The sequence below is a fragment of the Lepidochelys olivacea genome (assembly GCF_965140295.1).
Source record: "Lepidochelys olivacea isolate rLepOli2 genome assembly, chromosome: 13".
Classification (NCBI taxonomy): domain Eukaryota; kingdom Metazoa; phylum Chordata; order Testudines; family Cheloniidae; genus Lepidochelys; species Lepidochelys olivacea.
Window position 1 is genome coordinate 24,052,699 of NC_140423.1, and position 20,721 is coordinate 24,073,419.

A 20,721-nucleotide genomic window follows, 5' to 3' on the forward strand; every position below is an offset into this window, starting at 1 on the left:
TGTACTTTGAACTGCAATATCCAGCGGGGTGAGAAAAACTGCTTAATCTAGATGTTGTGCAGTATAATAGTCTAACATTCCTAGGCTGCAGTCTCATAGCGTTGAGAGTTTAGACTGCCAGCTTATATTTTGTTTTATTTTGGTAACTAACTCTGACTTTTTTGCCTATCACTTATAATCACTTAAAATCTATCTTTTGTAGTCAATACATTTGTTTAACTGTTTTTATTTACCAGTGAGTTTGCCAGATGTGTTTGTTAAAGCTGCTTGCTCTGGTTTGCAAAGGCTGGCATATATGCACTTTCTATTAATGAAGTGGTGAAACAATAAATTTGCACTTCTTCTTCAAGTGTTCTCCCTGTGGGTGCTCCACTTTAGGTGTTTGTGCACCCCTGCGCTCGTTGTTGGACACTTTTAGTAGCAGAGCCTGGTTGGGTCACACATGCGTGGTCCCTGCCTCGTGCTGCTGCAGGCCATTAACAGATGCTGTGAGACCAACCCCCCCTCCATTCCTTCTCTACAGCCCTTGGCTACGAGTCGGAGCAATCAGCAGTGCCTCTCTACTGTGTAGCTAATTAATTACAGTCAGTTACTTAGTTTTCTTTTTAGCAGCTACTTAGCTTGTTTCCCTTTTCTTTTCTCCTTGGTTTAAAAAACAAAAACAAACAAACAAAAAAACCTGTCACGGCCAGGAACTGCAGAAAAACAGCCGTTTTGAGGGTGAAAGCCTCCCCCCCCCGCAATGGGAATGTCTGGTTTCCCGGGCTCTCAGCGCCTTGCCTCCAGGCTCGGACTGCCTGTCCCTGACAGCCACGCTCAGTGTGTTTGCTGCCTGTGTGTTACTGCCTCCAACGCAGGCACTAACAAAGTGCTGCATTGCCTCAGGCTCACAGAAAGGCAGGGAGTGGAGAGGTCTCTCGTACCTGCCTCGGGGCATGAGGCTTGGGACCCCCCACACACTTTGCCAGCCACAGCTTCAGACAGGAGTGCTTTCTCCAACCACACATCAGAGTGCCCAGCCGGGCATCACTCAAGGAAGCACCTGTGTCCCCACTGCAGGACTAAAACAAAAACAAACCACAGCCGTCCCGCGGATAACAATAGCACCGGCTGTGCTGTCAGCGCCGGGAGCTCAGGTGGCTGAGAGCTCTGGCACCGCTGCAGACAGAGACTTCGGGGAACGGCTCCGGTGAAGGCACTGAGGGGAGATTGGAGCCCTGTGCCTCCACAGCCATTCCGTGGGCAGGCATCCAGTGCCAGCACCACCTGTGCTCTCAGCGCCGGGAGCCAAAGTGGTGGAAAACCCCAGTACCGCTAGAGCCAGAGACTCTACAGGAGCAGGCTCTGATGCAGGCACTATGGGGAAATCAAAACCCTGGGCCTCCGCACTGCATTTTATATTCATTTTGCGGGCAGGCATCCAGTACCGGCACCGGCTGTGCTGTCAGCACCGGGAGCCAAAGTAGTGGAAAATCCCGGCACCGCCGGCACCACTAGAGCCAGAGACTCTACCAGAGCCGGCTCTGACCCAGGCAGTAAGGGGAAACCAAAACCCCCATGCCTCCGCACCGCAATCTACAAACGGCGCAGCTACAAAAGGCGGCTTCTTCAGAGGTGCACCCAACACGCACAGAGGCGCAGCCAGCAGCGCCACCTTCCCCTCTGCAGCCCTGGCACTGACCAGGAGGTAGCCCCAGGAGCCAATCACTGTCTCACTCCTTATTTGAAAGAGGAAGATGAGGAAGAACAGGGAGCTATTCCCCCATCGGCTCCTATCCATCAGGAATCAGTCAACCCAGGAGTCTCTCCTGGGGCATATTATGCTGTCCCCAGGTACTTACAGTGGTATGGGGACTCTCTATGCTGCTCCCATCCCAATGGGCATACTGGACTCCATGGGTCATATGTCCCACACAAGGGGGCACTGCCCGCCACAGCCAGACCCAGCACACAGTAATTCCCCACAGCTTCAGTACCAGCTCCCTCTGTGGTATCAGGGGAAGAGGAGGAAGAACCTTTGCCCCTGCAGGGGACATCACCTACCCACTTGCCATCATTGTCCACAGGGACACCTTTATACCTCCTCCCCCTAATATAGGGGATGATTTCAAACTATTCCATTGCTTATTTGAGAGGGTGGCCCTTTCTGGACATCTCCCTTGAGGAGGTCCCTGTGATACAGCGTGGGCTAGTGGATTTTATGCATACATCCGCTTCGTTTATAAAAATAAATAAATAAATAAATTTGCCCTTCACGTGAATGAGGCACTGATAGACCCTGAAAGGGTCATTCTGTGGACCCGTGAGACTGCGTCTCCAGCCGGCGGAAGGTCCAACAGGAGGAGTGTACCAACAAAGGGCGTGGACTTCGCATCCAGCGCCTAATTTCTTAGTGATAGATGCAGTCCAGTGACGTGGCAGGCAACAATAGCCCTGAAACATGACTCATGATAAGGACTGGAAAAGACTTGATCAGTGTTGGCAGTAAGGCTTACTTCTTGGTTACCCCTCACCTCCGCATGGCCAACTATGCAACATTACTAACAAAATACAACTATAGAAACTACACAAAAATGTCCGAATTGATTAATTTTATTGCCAAGGACAAGGGAGAACAATTCACAGCACTTGATTCTGAGGACAGGGCGGCAACATGTGTGTCGATGGTGGTTGTAATGAGAAGGGCCTCATGGCTCTATCTTTCTGGCTTCCCCAAAGAGGTGCAATTCATGGTGGAAGATTTGCCAGCCCAAATTATTTGCCAAAAAGTCAGACGACTCACTCCACTCACTCACGGACTCACGAGCAACTTTCTGATCTTTGGGAACCTATAACCCCAAACCAAAGAGGAAACAGAGGAATTACTTTACATCCCAATGATACCACTGGCCAGTGTATTCACAACAACAGTGGTGACTTGATTCACAGGGTTGCAGACACAGGCCCTGAGGGGACAAACAATCAAGTTGCTGCATCCCAACCATCAACTTCCCCTGAGAAGAACTCTGGTGGATGGAGACCAATGCTCGACCTCTGATAATTCAACAAGTTCGTCAGAAACACAACGATTCAAGATGGTCACACTATACACTATAAGCGACTGCCTGCTAAAAGCGCCAACCCAGCCGACAGCATTGTAAGCCACCGAAGAGGTGCTAACTCTCTTCACAAATCTGGGCTTCCTAATAAATACTGACCAGCCCACTCTCACAACAGTGCAAGAGCTGGACTTCATTGGGGTCCACCTCAACTCTATTGAGGCTATAGCAACACTACCGAGACAACATTCTTTCACTCTCACCAGCCTCATACCCATTGTGTGAAATAGCCCACAGGTATCTGCCAGGACTTGCCCCCAACTCCTTGACCACATGGCAGCCACAACATTTGCTGTCAGACACACCAGATTAAACATCCGTTGCCTACAAGGAAGGCTATGTATCAACTTTGTTCCACACAGGCACAGCATAAACAAGCACCCCACAATATTGGGCAAAATAAAGGACCCCCTTCTCTGGTGGGCAAAACCGACCATTGTATGCACGGGGGCATCCTTCATTCAGACCACAAATGCCTCATTCCTGGGATGCAGCGCACACCTGCACGCACATTTTATCTAGGGCCGCTGGTCCCCTGCAGAATCTCTTTCACATATAAACCTATTGGGACTTCAAACTGCAATGCTTGCTCCCAATTCCTACCACTCATCAAGAACAAGGCAATTAGAAGCCTTAGCTTGTATGTATTATGTATACAGACAAGAGGGAGCACACTCACAGTACCTCTGTGCAAGCCATAAAACCAGGACGATGGTGCATCAGACAGAATATCCACACCACAACAGCAGATACCCTCAGCAGACAAATTTCTCAGGAACATGAAGGGATCTTGACAACTCAGTACTCCGGCATGTATTTCAACAATGGGGGTTCCCCACAGTAGATCTTTTATTAACTGCACCAAATACCAAACACCCTCATTTTTGTTCCGGTGCAGGTTAGGCAATGCATTCCTCCTTGAGTGGATGCCTTCTATATGCCTTCCCTCCTATTCCTCTCTTGAACCGAGTGATCTACAAGATCAGGCCGGGTGGGCCACAGTAATTCTACTATCATGGTCTCGCCAAACCATGGTATCCTTACCCTCTCAGCATGTCCGTGCATCCATGAATCGCACTCCCACTTCTGTCTCACCTGCTGTCCCAGGACTCAGGCCGTGTTCTGCATCCACAGAAACTCAATTTCAGAGCATGGCTCCTCCATGGCTCACAGAACCTGAGCTGACCTGTTCAGAGAAGGTACAAAATATAGTTACACAGTTGAACAGAAATGAACTGTTGCCCATACACCCTGAAGGGGAGACGAGTTAAGGCCTGGTGCCAACTAAAACGGATGACTTCCATCCCAGGGACATTACCCTCTATACTGCATTACCTATTAGAACTCAAATGGTCAGACCTATCCATGAGCTCAATAAAAGTCCACCTACCTACCATCACAACATTCTACCCCAAGGTGGATTGCCATTCCATCTTTACCCATCTACTGACCCAGGGTTTCCTCAGGGGACTCAATAATGCCTACCCTGAACTATGTGGGCGTACTACACCATGGGACCTGAACCTGGTCCTTCGGATGATCACCTCTTCCCCATGTGAACCCAGGACGACATGATCACCGCTACACTGTACTATGAAAGTAACATTTCTTGTGGCAATAACATCTGTCAGACGTGTGGGAGCAATGTGGGCTTTCATGGTGTTACCCCCATACATGATCTTCTTTGAGGATAAAGCCTCCCTCAGACCACACCCCTAAACCCCACACAGATAGAACACATTACACGCTTCATAATTTTGATGTTCGGAGGGCATTGGCTTCCTACATAGAGGACTAAACCATCCTATAAATCACCCAGACTGTTTCTATCCATCACTGAATGCTTCAAAAGGAGCACCATCTCTAAGCAAAGACTTTCCATGTAGATCCATAATCACACAAAACGCTGAAATCATCAGTGCGACTGCCAGTCCCTCATGGGGATTCGCTCACATCCCACTCGAGCCTTATCAGCCTCCACAGCTTCCCTGCATAATGTACCTATCACGGACATTTGTAGAGTTGCTGCCTGGGCCTCGGCCCATACCTTTAGACAGCATTATGCCTTAGAGCAACAGGCAACATCTGATACCTCCTTTGGATGGTCTCTACTATCAGAGGTCACGACTATCAGAGGTCACGACTTCAACTCCGAAGCCCCTCCTCCCATCGGAGGGCACTGCTCTGAAGTCACCTAAAGTGGAGCACCCACAGGGGCAGCACTCGAAGAAGAAGAGAAGATTACTCACCTTGTGCAGTAACTGAGGTTCTTCGAGATGTGTGTCCCTGTGGGTGTTCCACTACTCTCCCTCCTCCCCTCTACTTTGGAGTCTCCTTATTAGTCTCTGCAGTAGAGAAGGAACTGAGTGGGGGTTGGTCACACAGCGTCGGTTAACTGCCTGCAGCAGCGCGAGGCAGGGACCACGCATGTGTGACCCAACCAGGCTCTGCTACTAAAAGTCTCCGACTATGAGCGCAGGGTGCACAAACACCTAAAGTGGAGCACCCACAGGGGGACACATCTCGAAGAACCTCAGTTACTGCACAAGGTGAGTAACCTTCTCTTCTCATCTTGAGCAGTGCATACAGTATATTCCTGAGGTACAGTGCTGGGAGCTGGGGGGGATTCGGCTGGTACCTTTCTCTGTGTGATTCATGAGTGGCTCTGGGAGCATTCGTGCAATTTAGCTGGCTGTGGGGCTCCACATGCGGTTGTGCTGAGTGATAACAGCACCTGGAGAGGTTTGCTGCTTGTCACGAGCAAAGTATTGTCCCACAGTCCCAGGCTGCACCCCGGGGATCCCATCACAAGGGCTAAATCCTATTCCAGTCAAATTCTCTTCCTATGCCTTCGTACTCTCAGAAAAGGACAGAGCCAAGAGACTACAGTACTATTTAAATGTTATCTATCTCCTTCTGTTTAATATCAGTTTTGTCCATCTAATTTATCAAGGCATTTATATTTCACTTTTGCTGTCTAGGCATTAAAATGTGATGGGCAGAGCTCATAGGCATCACATTGTTTCTTGGGTGACTCAGCAATGGTGCTTTGTCACAGACAGACATACTGAGCTTCAGGGATGAACACCGTTGTCTGTCAGACTGACACGTCCACATTGTTAGAGAGAGAGAGACCGCTGTCAGTTAGAACAAGCTGTCTATGATGATTTGTGTTATTGGCTAAGAGATGAAATGTGGAGTTGAATGAACAACCCCACCAAATTGTACATATAGGCCATGTTACTTAAATGCTCTTGCTCTTTGTTTCTTCAGTAGTTTTCTGCGTAGTGGTTGGGGTCCCTCTTCCGTCAGCCCAGGAATGTGCCAAGATGGGTTTTCACTATCTTAAGGACGTTTGATCTGTTGGAATAGGAATAATTGAAGACAGTGTGGTCTAGTGCATAGGCATGACGTCCCGGAGACCTTTCCTCAGGCACTAGCTCACTGTGACCTTGGGCAAATCACTTTACCTCTGTCAGTTTTCCCATCTGTAAAACAAGAATAATGATACCTTCCTTTGTAAAACATTTTGAGATCTACAAATGAAAAGATTTTTACAAGTTAACTCTTCCATTGTTCACCTTGAAATGTTGTACTATCTCTATTTGGTAACAGAGATATATACTTCATGCAGTTCTCAAGTGTATGAGGTTTTGCAAAGTGTTCTATGTTTAGGGGTGAATGAGATTGGTCACGGTATAGTGCCACCAAATCAGTGTTTGGCAGGTGGGAAAACAAAACCAGATATCTGTAGTATAGTGGAAGTGGATCTCCTGATTTCCAACTTGAGTTCTTCTCTTACCACTGACTGCTATTTTATGTCTGTGCACCTCCTAGTTCTTATTACTGATCAAGCCCTCATACAGAATCGTAGAAGGCAGTTAATTATTAGTGCCACCAGTCAAGGAGCTGCTTAGCTTATGTATGGGACCACTGCAGTCCCCACTTGCTTCCAGAACCTGAGTGATGCAAACCGCCCAACATTCATTTCTTTTGACCTCTGGTAAGGGGCTATAGAGCCCTACTGATTTCATCCCTTTCACATTTTGTAGGACATCTCTGTAAGGGATATCCACCAAGAAGGTAAAACTACACTGTTCATTAGATTGCTTAATATAAGTTGATGACTCTGAAGTTCAGACTTGCAGTGTGTCTGCAAGTGAAATCCAGGAAACTTAACAGCTAGCACTCAATTTTGTAGTAAGAACTCATTCTTCCTAATACAAAACAGACCCTGAGGTTAACTGACTCACGCAAGGCCACATTTAAGTTTATGTCAGTATCCAAGATACTGGATGTAAAATCAGCTCCGCCATATAGACTGAAGAGTCGAGCTGCTTATGACAGCAAAAATGTTTTCTGATCATCAACCTTGGGGTCACCGCCAGGCTGGGAAGGGCAGACGTTTTCCAATTTGCTAAGTCAGCAACAGTATTTAGACTGGCATCATTCTGATGCTTATCTGAAGCGACTTAAATTTCCAGCCTCTAAAGGTTTGGAGGTGAGGTTTGCTTTGGGTTGGCTGAACACAGTAAAGCCTCCTTGATGCTTGCACAGAGCTCATCTGAACTCTCTTAACTGGACAATGAAAAATATACTGCTCTTGAACGCTTGGGGCTCAACAATGCCAATACAGCTTCTCTCTTGCTTTGGTTTCAATCTAGCTGACTAACAAGCTATTTTCCGTGAGCCCTGTGTAACACTACCCATCCACCTCTGGGGAGCTGTATTAAGTTACTGACTACACAGGTGAATTTAGTGGCCTACCTGTAGAATTGTAACAGGGTACTGGTCCTGGGCCCCGTGTTCTTGAGTCATTCCTGCATCCTACTCCCATGCTTGCCCCTTTAAGACTGAGAAACATGAGTGAAGGAGCAAGTTGACAAGCATCCTGTGATTGCAAGCTGCACGTAGTGTCTCATACATGGAAACTGCTTGCTCTAAAGGAAGCTGCCTACCCTTAACAGGAAGAGATCTGGCCTCCAAGGGGCTCTCTATAGTAGCAAGGAAGGGCTACCTAGTGGGGGAAGGAGGTGACCTCTCAATTTCCCAGCTGACAGGAGACAGGCATTTTGTATTATTTTACACCATTTATACCATCTATTATTTATTATAAACTACCCAGAAGACAGGGATATGGAATCTGATTTAAGTGCTTTGATGTTATCTGGGCTTCTTTGGCTTACATGAATCTATCCAGAGCAGAAAGCCAGTGACATGCTGTGGGCACAAGTCAGTGTGCTTGGGCTGTTCAGCCTAGTCTGGAATAACAGGGAATGTGAAAGAAGCAAGGCCATTAATCTCCATCCCTCTCTAACACATGTGCACATAAGTTTTCCTTACTCTTTTTGTTTTTTGGAGGACTTAAACAAAACTCTTGGAAAGCTGCTGCACCTCTCACACTAATTTTTCTTCCCTTTGTTCTCTGTGTCTGTGTAACCTTCCGCTGGGAAACAGAATTTAATCAGTGGACATCAGCACTGTTAATAAACTCTGCTTCACGTCCTTTGTCGGGTCAGGAGACATAGGCAACGGTGCCTCAGAGCAATACGGACACCTTCTGCTTGATGCCGCTTCATTACTGACAGCACCAATTTCTTGCAATTAGGCTCCTGTAGCAGGTAGTTAACCTGAAGGGCAAAAACTGATTGTCTCAATTTAGCTTTGCTGCTCAGCTCTAGCTTCATATTCAGAACATAGTGTTTTATTTTAAGCTTCTCCTCCCCCTCTTCTTCCTGGGGAGGAGATTAAAGCAGACATCTGCTATTAACAACCTACATCAACCTTCCTATTCCTATGGCTCACCTTGAGCCACTGAAGAGTGAAAGAAATCATAATATCTGCACCACTCAAGAAGGAATGACAAACCAGCCACCAAAATGGACCATCTATTCATGGTGGCAGCATGAGATACGTACTGTGAACGTGTCAGATGACACGAGTAGAGAGTAGCTTGCTGCCTCTTCCTGGGACCAAGACCACATCTGAAGATTTGTGGACAAAGCTGTTTTCTTTTCTGGCCACTTGTCCAGCACTAGTTCTTAGAAAAGGTTACTAAAGTAAACCTTAACTAAGTCTGGAAAGCATTCACAGCAGTCTACCAAAGCATAGGTGACACCTAACTTATTAAAATATTTTTTCAATCCTTTGTTATTGAATGAATCATTCATTAGCATTTAATAGTTCCACAGAACGTAAATAAAAGTTAGCATTCATAACTCTGCTGTGGTTCCCCCTCCTAGTGAATCCCAAAGACTGGATTCCTTTGCTTGGGTTTAAGAGCAGTTACAATAGCCCGATTGTACTTGTTTCTTTGGTATTTTCTCCCTTAAATTTCACAGAGCCATTTGAAGTCCATGTGAGCATGAAAGCTTCAGTTCATGGAGGTTGTATAAATATATTAATAAATTAGGTAACACCCAGATACTCTCATTAGATTATTCTGATTACTATCTTTCTGTATTTGTTTTTTTTTTCCCCTCTGCTCCAATTCAAACATACGGTTAGCAGCCTCTCTTTCAAACACCAAGTGCTAGGTTAATGCTTTATAGGCTTGACATGCTTCATTTGAAAGCTAAGATTGAGGCTTTTAGATGGCATGAATCATTTTGCTTTGAGCTGTGGTGGTTTTTGTGATAGCGGCCACTCAAGCAATGTTGAAAAATTAAAGCAAGATATAATCAATGTGGCATCATTTTAAGGACTGATATCTTACAAACACTATGCTAGAAACAAGTGCCCTATGCCAATGAAATGCAAAGGTTTCTCAAAGGAATTGAAGAGAAGCAAGGAGAGAAATCTCAGCCTCCCAGTAGTTCAAAGCACATGTACTAGCTCAGGTGGCTTGCGAGATCAGACATTAAAACCGTCTCTAGTCCCTAGGATCAGGAGGGATTTTTAGCACTGGCCCAGAACACAATATATAGCAGGTCTCAGACCTTGAACTGCTGTACTTCTCTATGCCATGAAAGGGTTCACAAAAGATTTGGCATTCCTTTCAGTAGCAAGACGGAGAAGTACAACAGTATGGAGCCATCTCATTTCAAATTTTGCATTAACATCACTTTGTTCTTCTATGGCCCTTTTCATCTGAGGATTAAGTCACCTCACATACAAACATTAACTAATTAAAACTTGAACATCCCTGTGAGGTAGGTACTTTGTCTTGAAAAGGGCCAGTTTTTTAAAAAGTGACACTGTACCTCATGTTCTTCACAGTGATATTATGATAGGATTATGGCACAATTATGATGCATTTTGCACAAGGTAAGTCATGTGAGATGTTATTGTAAAAGTCATGATTTGCTGAATCTGATTATTCTATCTGTATGCAGGTATAATTTTTGTATCTGAAGTTGTGAATATTGACAATGTATCTGTATTTCACATGTAGTTACACCTAGGTAACACCCATTAGACAAGATGCTTTCAGTCTAGATAGCTGGTTGGGAAGGGCCTATTCAGGATAATGGGCCATTAGGAAAAAAATAGTCCTTAGGAGAAACTTATCTCCCAGCTGGTGAGCCTTTCTGAGAACACTACAGACAGCCTGTGAGTGATGGCTGTTATGACTCTTCAAGGACATGTGACCCGGCCACATGATGCTGGACTCCATCTTGGGATGTCAGTATTTTTCCACAAACTGGTCTGGGAACAAGCTTTGAAACAAAGTGTTCCTGCTGTGATACTACGCCTCATAGTCTTCATAGAGATAGTGTTATGATATGAATATGGCATAACTAAGATATATTTTATGCAAGATGGGTCATGTGAGACATCATTGGAAAGGTTATGCTTTACTGAATGATAAGTGCAGGGTCCTGCACTTAGGACGGAAGAACCCAATGCACAGCTACAGACTAGGGACCGAATGGCTAGGCAGCAGTTCTGCGGAAAAGGACCTAGGGGTGACAGTGGACGAGAAGCTGGATATGAGTCAGCAGTGTGCCCTTGTTGCCAAGAAGGCCAATGGCATTTTGGGATGTATAAGTAGGGGCATAGCGAGCAGATCGAGGGACGTGATCGTCCCCCTCTATTCGACATTGGTGAGGCCTCATCTGGAGTACTGTGTCCAGTTTTGCGCCCCACACTACAAGAAGGATGTGGATAAATTGGAGAGAGTCCAGCGAAGGGCAACAAAAATGATTAGGAGTCTGGAACACATGACTTATGAGGAGAGGCTGAGGGAACTGGGATTGTTTAGTCTGCAGAAGAGAAGAATGAGGGGGGATTTGATAGCTGCTTTCAACTACCTGAGAGGTGGTTCCAGAGAGGATGGTTCTAGACTATTCTCAGTGGTAGAAGAGGACAGGACAAGGAGTAATGGTCTCAAGTTGCAGTGGGGGAGGTTTAGGTTGGATATTAGGAAAAACTTTTTCACTAGGAGGGTGGTGAAACACTGGAATGCGTTACCTAGGGAGGTGGTAGAATCTCCTTCCTTAGAAGTTTTTAAGGTCAGGCTTGACAAAGCCCTGGCTGGGATGATTTAATTGGGGATTGGTCCTGCTTTGAGCAGGGGGTTGGACTAGATGACCTCCTGAGGTCCCTTCCAACCCTGATATTCTATGATTCTATGATTATCCTATTTGTATGCATATATCATTTCTGTATCTGAAGTTAGGAATATTGACTATGTATCAATTGCAAAAGCGTTTGCACCTGGGGAACGCCCACCAGCAACACCAACAACCAGTCCAGCTGGTTAGTCAATAAACCACTAGGGAGAAGAATAGGTCTTTGAAGATGCTAATCTCCCACCAACCTGAGAAGCTTCCTGGGGTACTGCTTTGACACTGCAGGGTCATGTGATCATGTCACCTGGTACTGGACACCATCTTGGACTGCTGGTCTTTTTCCACTGGTAGGGGGTGGGGATCAAACTGGGAAACAAAGGATTCCCGCTGTATGTAAATCCTATTTAAGGCTGGGGAGTGAGTTAATCAGGTTGGTTCTTCACTGAATCCCTGCCCAAGATGATGGCTAAAAACACCTAAGACTGAACTTGGTAAGAACTGGACCTAGGATAGAAGGTGTCTGGCCTGTGAAAAATATATGTGGAATTCTAAGCTGCGGGCAAAATAATTTTGTCTCTGCAACCTGCTTAAAACAACATTTAGGTTAAGAAATTACTACTTGTAGCCAGTTTCTTTAGTGTATTAAGTTTAGTTTGCGTGTTTGCTTTATTTGCTCAGTAATCTACCTTGATCTGTTTGCTATCCATTATAATCACTTAAATATATCCTTTGTAGTTAATAAATTTGTTTTGTTTTCTAAAACGCAGTTTGTGCAATTCATAACTGGGGTGGGGTGGGAGGGCGGGGAGCTGTGCATATCTTCCTCCACATTGAGGGCAATTTTCATGAGCTTAACACTGTACAGATTTCTATGCAGTGCAAGACAATACAATTTTGGGTTTATGCTCCAGAGGGGGTGTGCACTTGAGCACTGGGCAATCCCCAAATGGAGTCTTCCCACAAAGGGCTGATTTCAGTGTCTGTCCTTTTGTGGAGCTGGGTGTGGCCGTGTGTGTGTGTGTGTGTGTGTGTGTGCTGGAGGAGACTTGAGGGCCTGGCTCAGCAAGACAGGGTGAGAGAGCCCAGGCTGGTGGAACCAGTGGGCTCAGTGGGACCCCAGTATATCCGTTGGCATTCCAGAGTGGGGGGTAACCCATCACATCTGCCATATGCAACAGCTATATAAGGCAAGGAGTGACATCATCTGTGGTTCTTCATTCCCCACACAAGAGGACTTCTGGAAACACCTGAGGAACAAAGCCTGAAGTGGGGGAAGTGCTGGACCCAGGCCCAAGGGATTTCTATCCTGTGTATGAAACACCTGGGGTTCCAAGCTGTAAAGCAAGTGCAGCTTGCTCCTGAAGGATCTGCAGCCTGCTTGTATCATTTCTCAGGGTGAGAATCTAATTCATATCCAATCTATCTAGTATATTAAGCTTAGTTTGCATTTTTGTTTATTTGCTAAGTAATCTGCTTTGATCTGTTTGCTGTCCTTTATAATCACTTAAAATCTATCTTTTGTAGTTAATAAACTTCGTTTTGTTTTTAATCTAAACCAGTGAGCCTTGACTGGAGTGGTTGGGGAAAATCTGCTTGGTTATCCACAAGTGTGCATTGTTCTCTTCACATTGAGGGAGAGGCAGACCAGGTATTAAACCCATATACTGGCCAGAATTGACCAGGGCAGGACAGTCCTGCTCTGGGATCCCAGGCTGGGAAGCTGGTGGTTAGAGAGCCTTTGTATAACTGCAGCTGGGTGTGTCCCTTCCTGTGTGAATGCTGGTGAAAGTGAAGGCTGGAGGGGTTTGCTGCTTGTCATAGCAGTACAGTGTGAGAGGGAGCCCAGGCCATTACAATGGGTCAGGGTGCTCAGTGGTACCCCATTCCAGGTGGCATACTGGGGGGAATCCATCACCAGTACTTTGTTTTAAAAAGGATCAGCTTTTTAAAACTGAGCAGAAGCTCAGGGCTGTACACAAAAATGCTTGTGTAGTCAAACGCTTAATTTGTGTGCAATAACCATGCGCTGATCCAGGTTGTAGCCATCTGCCCTTTTGGAAATCAGGACTTAATAGAGTCGACTAAGGTCATACAGGAAATTCATAGGTGAGCTTGGAATGAACTCAGATTTCCCAACTTCTTGTCACATGACTTCACTGCCAGACCACTCTTCCGCTATGTTACAAACCGCCCCCAGGTCAAGTCGGTGAGGGAAGTCTATCAGTGGTAGCCCTGCAAGAGACCTGGTGATGTCCTTCACTCCAAGCCTTCCAGAATTGATGGGCAGGGAACATTTGGGAGGCTACTCACTGTTGCGAAGGTGGACAAAGACGAAGCAGGTGCTTGCTGTCAGCTAGTAGGGACCATGTCAGCTAAATATGTAGCAGAATTATTGGGTCAGAGCCCAAATCCACCACCTCTGCTTCCTCCCCTCTTCTTTCTTCCTTAAATGCTGGGAGGGTGAACAGCATGAATATGAAGCCACCCAGAACACGCCAATATCGTTGATGGCTTATGGGCAATTGTATCATGCATTATCTAATAGACTGTGGGTCACGGGATGTATTAGGATTTGATATCTCCATTCCAATACTCTAGAAATTAAACTGATTGACTTATCCTCGGAAGTTTACTGGTGGTAAATCGACTACCGATGGATTAGAAACACTATCATTTTTCTCTTTGTTCTCAGCTTGTTCTTGGGTGGGAGGGGGAGAAATAATTCATTACCACATTACAAAAAGTAAATGGAGGTGATGCAATAGATTCCGCTGTGCATGGATACCACTGAACATCTGGTAATAAGACTGCAGAATTGAGAAGTATATTTAAGAAACCGAAACTGCTGAAGGAATAAATAGACAAGAGAGTGGGATCACTGTCCTTTAAGAACAGCTAACCATTCCTGGCTTTAAAATGTGTAAAAAAAAAATGGTTTGTGCTGCAGAGGAAATGAGATTGGAAACAGAGGAGCATTTTCTAAATTATATGGTTTTGGTTCTCAGAGAAATTGAGATTGAAAGTGAGAGAAGAGGGTGAGAGAGAATATAAAACCTTCAGTGTTTACTTCAATTCACTGACTTAATTCCAGGCAGGTTTCCTGTTCTCCAAACCTAGAGCTTGAATAGTTGTATTTGTTTTCCCTTCCCCAAGAAACTAAAAGGCCATTTGATGGCCATTACCTGCCCCCTAGCCAGGCTGCAGATAAATCTGAAAGCTGCAGCCTATTCCCAAGTTTTCACCGTCACTACAGTATCCTCATTTCCTCTTGCTGGACTCCAAAAGTAGTAGACAGATCAACTGGAGATTGGGTACCCTAAAAATAGTTGTTAGAAGGACACTCTATCATGTAGTGCAGATTGTTAGTAGAGAGAGGTCTTTAAATTTGGGTTACAGATTTAGCCTAAACACTATTTTGTGACTCGGACCCATATCTGTAGTTAATAGGCAGATTACCCTCATGAAAGATTAAGGAAAGACCTCAAGGCTGCATCTCAGAGAATCTACAGAAAATTGTTAAGTATCTGTTGGAAACTGGGATGGAGATCTCACAGAAGTGGGTTTCTGACATTTCTGATCCTGGTAGAACTACAAAGTGCAGAGGTGAGCAAGGAAATTAGGGGAAAGTTAAAGTCAAATTTCAGAATATTTTGTTTAACTCAGGTTTGGGGTGAAAGTCTGGATGAGGTTACATTAAAATCAGAACCAGTCCTTACCCATGGCACCGATGCATTGGCCAAAACTGACACCGATATACCAGGCACCCCCAAATTAATTATTCATTCCATAACCTGAATAATGTAAAGACAATAACTATAATTAAATGACCATTTTAAATTTTATCGTGTTTTTAGTTGCCATCTGCAGCTTCCTGGGTGTCTCCTAGCATGAATGTTTTTGCTTTCGCCTTGCTATGTTCTGAGGCCTCGAGTCTCCTAGTGATTATGTGGGGTTTGACTAAAGGGGGGCGCTGAAGGAAGAACCTTCTTTATCTTTTGCTATTTCAATATTCTTTCCCTTTGATGCAGCCTGAAAGACGTGTGCCTGTCTTTGCACTTCAAGAGGCTGATGGTTTTCACAGGTGCATTCTTTTGGTTCCTTTAATTGCCTACAGTGATGGTCCGCTGTAGAAAAATTCATTGTTCATATTCTGTAAACCCCTGTTGACAAAACATCTGTGATAAAAGTAGGGGTAGAGAGCTATCACTAATGCTGACTAGGAAGGAAGATAGATTTTTTTTTTCTCCTTACATCTTTTCTATTCCAGAAATTTCAGATTAATTGTTGTGTCCCAAATACAGTTTGATTGTTTTATATGCTGCATCCATTTCTGCCTGTGGCAATGTATCCCATCTGAAAATCAGGATTACGATGTTGGAAATAAAAAAGTTTGGTTAACATCATACCAATATCAACTAGGAATAGAATTAGTTGGCTCTGTGTTCCCATCTCTAAACACTGGAGCACCCTTCCTCACATCAAAAGGGGAAGGCAATTGCCTGTCCTGATTTTTTTTTTTTAACTTCTGTCTTAAATATTCCCAATGTTTCGCCATTACAAAGCCACACAGTAGTGAGATATTCCAGTGATGGAAGTTCTGTATATAGATATCCTAGCCTGTTAGGAGTCCATCATTATCTTCAGAACCCCATAACATTTGAACTATATAGTTATGGCAGGACCATACATACACAGTCCATTCTCCGCTGCCTGCCCCTGTGTCAAAACACTAATATCACTGATGTAAAGGGAAACATTTTCTCATGAACAAAAATAACCCAGAAACTTGAGTGAGGATGCTGTTTTTAGACATAACTCCTAAAATCCTGGCTGCTAGACAATATCCTTCAGTTAATGAGGTAGCATATCCTAAATGATTATGCATGGAATCTGGAGTTGGGAACCTTTTGATTCTAATCTTGTCACTAACGCTTGCCGTATGTCCTTAGGCAGGTCAAGAATATCTACATTTTCCCAAGTTTTCTCTGACTTTTAGGGTGCTTCAGTTTTTTGGTGCTCCGCTGGTGTCCCTAACAGCCTGGTTTTTCAGAGGTACTAAAGGAGAAAAGGGGCACATAGAAAGAGATGAATCACTACAGGGTGGCAAGTGGCAAAGACCCGCAGAAGGTCTGGTAATAAGGAGGCTAAGCTGTGAAGAGCTGGAACTAGAAATAAGCCTCTCTAAATGTAGAAGCTTAGAGGCTGGAACTCAAGGTGCTGGGGGGGCTGCTGCACCCCCCCCGGCTTGAAGTGGTTGCCGTTCTATACAGGATTTACAGTTTGGTTCAATGACTCTCAGCACCCCCACGGTACAAATTGTTCCAGCGCCCCTCCACAGAAGCCTTCATTTAAAACTAACTGCAGGGGCAGGGGCAGCAAATGTATTCATTCACTTTTCTTATGCAAATCAGTGACTGGCTACTAGTAGGCACAAAGCGTGAACGTTCAGGTGAGATTTCTCCACACAGTGCTCAGCTAGTATGCCCAAACCCTTCCTGCTCCTTCTGAGAGTAAAAATAGTCTCTCTTCCTGCACATGCTCACTTTTTCTACCTCTCACCCCCCCCCCCCCCCCGGCCCTTTAAATGTAAAAGAGAGGAGGTATGGTTGTATCCCATGTGGCTCTTCAGAAGTAAAGATGCTCCATTTACCAGAATCATTTGGAGTAATCTCAGCTTTTTAGGGATCCATCTCAGGAGAAATGTGTGGCGTTCTCAGCTCACTACTAATGGCTTTCAAGCTCCTGTGGTTTCATATCCAGTTTAGTAAAGCACTTGGGTGAGTGGTGAGACTTCCATCTCCCATGTCTCAACATCCTCTTCACTTTCCTGACAGGTCTCCATGAACATGAGACTGCTTGGTTACACAGCAGAATTGTCTACCTCCCCATTTCCCAGTCTATCCACCTGGAGAGGCCAGCAGCACTTGTTAACTTAAAAAATAGGAATTGTACCAAATGCCTTGGTAAATAGTAACTAAATAGAATAGAGATCACAGATTGGAGGGAAGGGTGGAGGAGATTTGGTGCAAAGACAGTTCAGGATGAGACCACACTGAACCTAAATCCCATCAGTGTGACAGGTGGTGCTGTGCTGGGAAAGGCATCATCTTTTGAGTGAGAAATTCTGTTGAGGGCCTGGCAATTTGTCATTTTAAAATTTTGTACTCCCTTTTGCGTAGTGGCTTTTAGATCCCAGTGGCCTCACTACATTCCAATCTAGGTAATTGTTTTGCCTGCCTGTATCTCCCATGATAGTTTCAGCTGGGTATAAGATTTTTTCACACACACCCCCCATTGCACTCTTTGTTGTGTTGCCATATCCAGGTGACTAGTTACCAGCTTTCAGCTCAGAAATAGCTCTTGTTATTCAACGTAAAGTGTTAAATGTGTATTTCTAGGGAAAGTGTTATCTAATGGCTGGAGCAGGAAACTAGGTGTTAGTTCTAAACTTCTGCGGTGGGCTGTGTGTTCCTGCACAAGCCACCTCTCTGTGCCTCCATTTATCCCTCTTTAAAATGAGGATAAAGCCTTCATCACAATGTGGGGATTGAGGCTTCAATGTTTGTAAAGAGCTCTGCAACCAGACATTGAATATGCTATGGAAGTGCCAAGAATGATTATAAAAAACGGAATACAATAGCAATTACTGTATGAGAGATTTGAAATTCTAAACCATAGTTTTCAGAGCAGCAGCCGTGTTAGTCTGTATCCGCAGAAAGAAAAGGAGTACTTGTGGCGCAAGTACTCCTTTTCTTTAAACCATAGTTGCATGCTTTAAATCACCTCGTTTTACTGTCCTATTTTTAAAGTGCACACGTGTGTTTTAATATATATGAAATGTTCATTTCTGAAGTAGTTATTGCCCCATTGTTAATTGTTACAGATTTTGCAGAGAGACGTGTCTCACCGACCATTAGTATGTTCTCTGCTCATACATTAGCAGAAGAGGAGATGCTTTGTTTGTTGTTCTTCACTTCATAACAAATTCTAGAGGGCATTTCGCCCCTTTTATTTCTCTCTCTCTTTCTAAAACTATTTTGTTTTCCTTATGACCGTTTTTGTTTGTTTGCTTGTTTTTTAAAAGAAGTAGTAGTCTTTCTGTGGTTTGAAAATGAGAGAGGGCAGAATTTGTGGGTAAAACATTTTAAATAATGCTCTAATATTAAGAAGCTGCAGATGAAAATTATATGTATTTCACGAATTTTCTGTCCTGCATTCGTACATGTGCACTCTTGAAGCACTGATTGAGGGATGATTAATTAAAACTTTAAAATACCATACAATTTTGAGAAATACCCGCTCAAAAATGTATGTGTGTGTGTGTATACGTAGTATACTTACCACCTAATGCATCTCAATCATTCACTCAATCATCCCTCAATCTTTGTGTAAAATACAACTTTACACTCTTACACTCACTTTTTAAAGAGCAGGTTTAGTGGTCAAAGCTATGCTGTAAACATAAATAGGCAACACCTGGTGAAAATTATTCTTATACCTGCATCTTTACCTCATGCTGAGTGTGTAAAAAGAATAATGAACTCATTAGGACTTTAGATTACTTCTGTCGTTGTGGTATTCATCTCATAAGTGGTACTTATATGACCACTTCTCCTGCCCTTCAACCAATAATTAACCTCTGCTGCAGCTTCTATTAATGTTTGAGGTCCATGGGCCCTTTTAAATAGCCACCATTTAAAAAGAAAAAAATTGCCAGAGGAATGTTTCACGCCAAACTTGCACTGGCCTAAGGTACAGAAATATACAGTTCTATACCTGTGACATGTTTAAGGTGTGATAACATGTGACCCATTAGGGTTAGAAATGTGTGAAAGGGAGATTCCTAACTGTCCAGTGTGGATACACAGCAGTTCATTTATTGTATGGTATCTATCATAATTTTATAGCATGTATCCTTAGCATTAGGTGCTAGTTCTGGTTCTGGAAGGTCCTGTTATATTGGACATTAAAATAATGATATTAATGTGTATTTGAAAAAAAAAGTATGAGATTCTAAAACATTACTTTCAATATTTATCCTCTTTCTCTGAGAAATTTCCCAGTAGTGTGGGATTTAGGAATTAAAGTAGCCTGGTTTTACAGATGGATGAACACAAAAAAATTGTCTCACCCAGTCAAGCTGTATTTCTAAAATAGCTGTTCTTATAAACATGTAGTGCATGAAGAATGTGTGGTGGTATGGTGAGATGTTACCCTAATAACTCATTCAAGGCTTTGACAATAGGGCGTAGGAGTAGACTAGACCAAGTGTCTGAGTGCCTCCCAAGCATTTAAAAAGAGAGAACAGTAGCACTGGTGAAGTGCAGTGGTGTTTCCAAACTCATTCTCATAAACCTCCATACTGTACCCTCATGTTCTCATTCCCTGTGCAGGGAGGATGTGCACTGGTTAGGGCATTAGCTTAGGATGTGAGAGAACTGGGTTCAGTTACTGCCCCACCTCAGATCTCTTGGGCAGGACATTTAGTCTCTCTGTGCCTCAGTTCCCCGTCTGCAGAACAGCAAGAATAGCACTTTTTCCTACCTCACGGGGGTGTTGTGAGGACAAATTCATTAAAGATAGCCAGGTGCTCAGCTACTATAGCAAGTTGGGCCATAAGTACTATAGATAATGCACACTGAGAGATCCACAGTTGCCTGCCTCCTTTAAAGCCCTTTCATTTCTTTCATTTGTTGCACAGATCCAGTCCATGGACCGCAGAGTGTGGAAGTTGTTGACATTCGCTCCCGGCAGCTGACCTTGCAATGGGAGCCCTTTGGTTACGCGGTGACCCGTTGCCACAGCTACAACCTAACAGTCCAGTACCAGTATGTGTTTAACCAGCAGAAGTACGAGGCAGAGGAACTCATCCAGACATCCTCACATTATACCTTGCGAGGCCTTCGGCCCTTCATGACCATCCGGTTGAGGCTAGCACTTTCTAATCCAGAGGGCAAAATGGAAAGCGAGGAGCTGGTGGTACAGACTGAAGAGGATGGTAAGAAAAAAAAAATTTCCCCCCATGGTTCAAAGTTCTAAGTAACTGTTCGGGGGTGTGAGGGGGAAATGACTTTGTAAAAATGGCATTGTGGGCTTGGAGGTGGTGTCTC

At 44.4% G+C, this 20,721-nt stretch overlaps 1 protein-coding gene across 1 annotated transcript in view; it reads left to right on the plus strand.

Annotated features, from left to right (window-relative positions):
* The window catches only part of PTPRT (protein tyrosine phosphatase receptor type T), a 740,652-nt gene that overhangs the window by 484,961 nt on the left and 234,970 nt on the right, over positions 1-20,721 (plus strand). Inside the window, exon 8 of the mRNA XM_084646178.1 lies at positions 20,313-20,609. Within this exon, the coding sequence (XP_084502304.1) occupies positions 20,313-20,609 (297 nt within the window). The remainder of the gene's footprint in view (positions 1-20,312; positions 20,610-20,721) is intronic.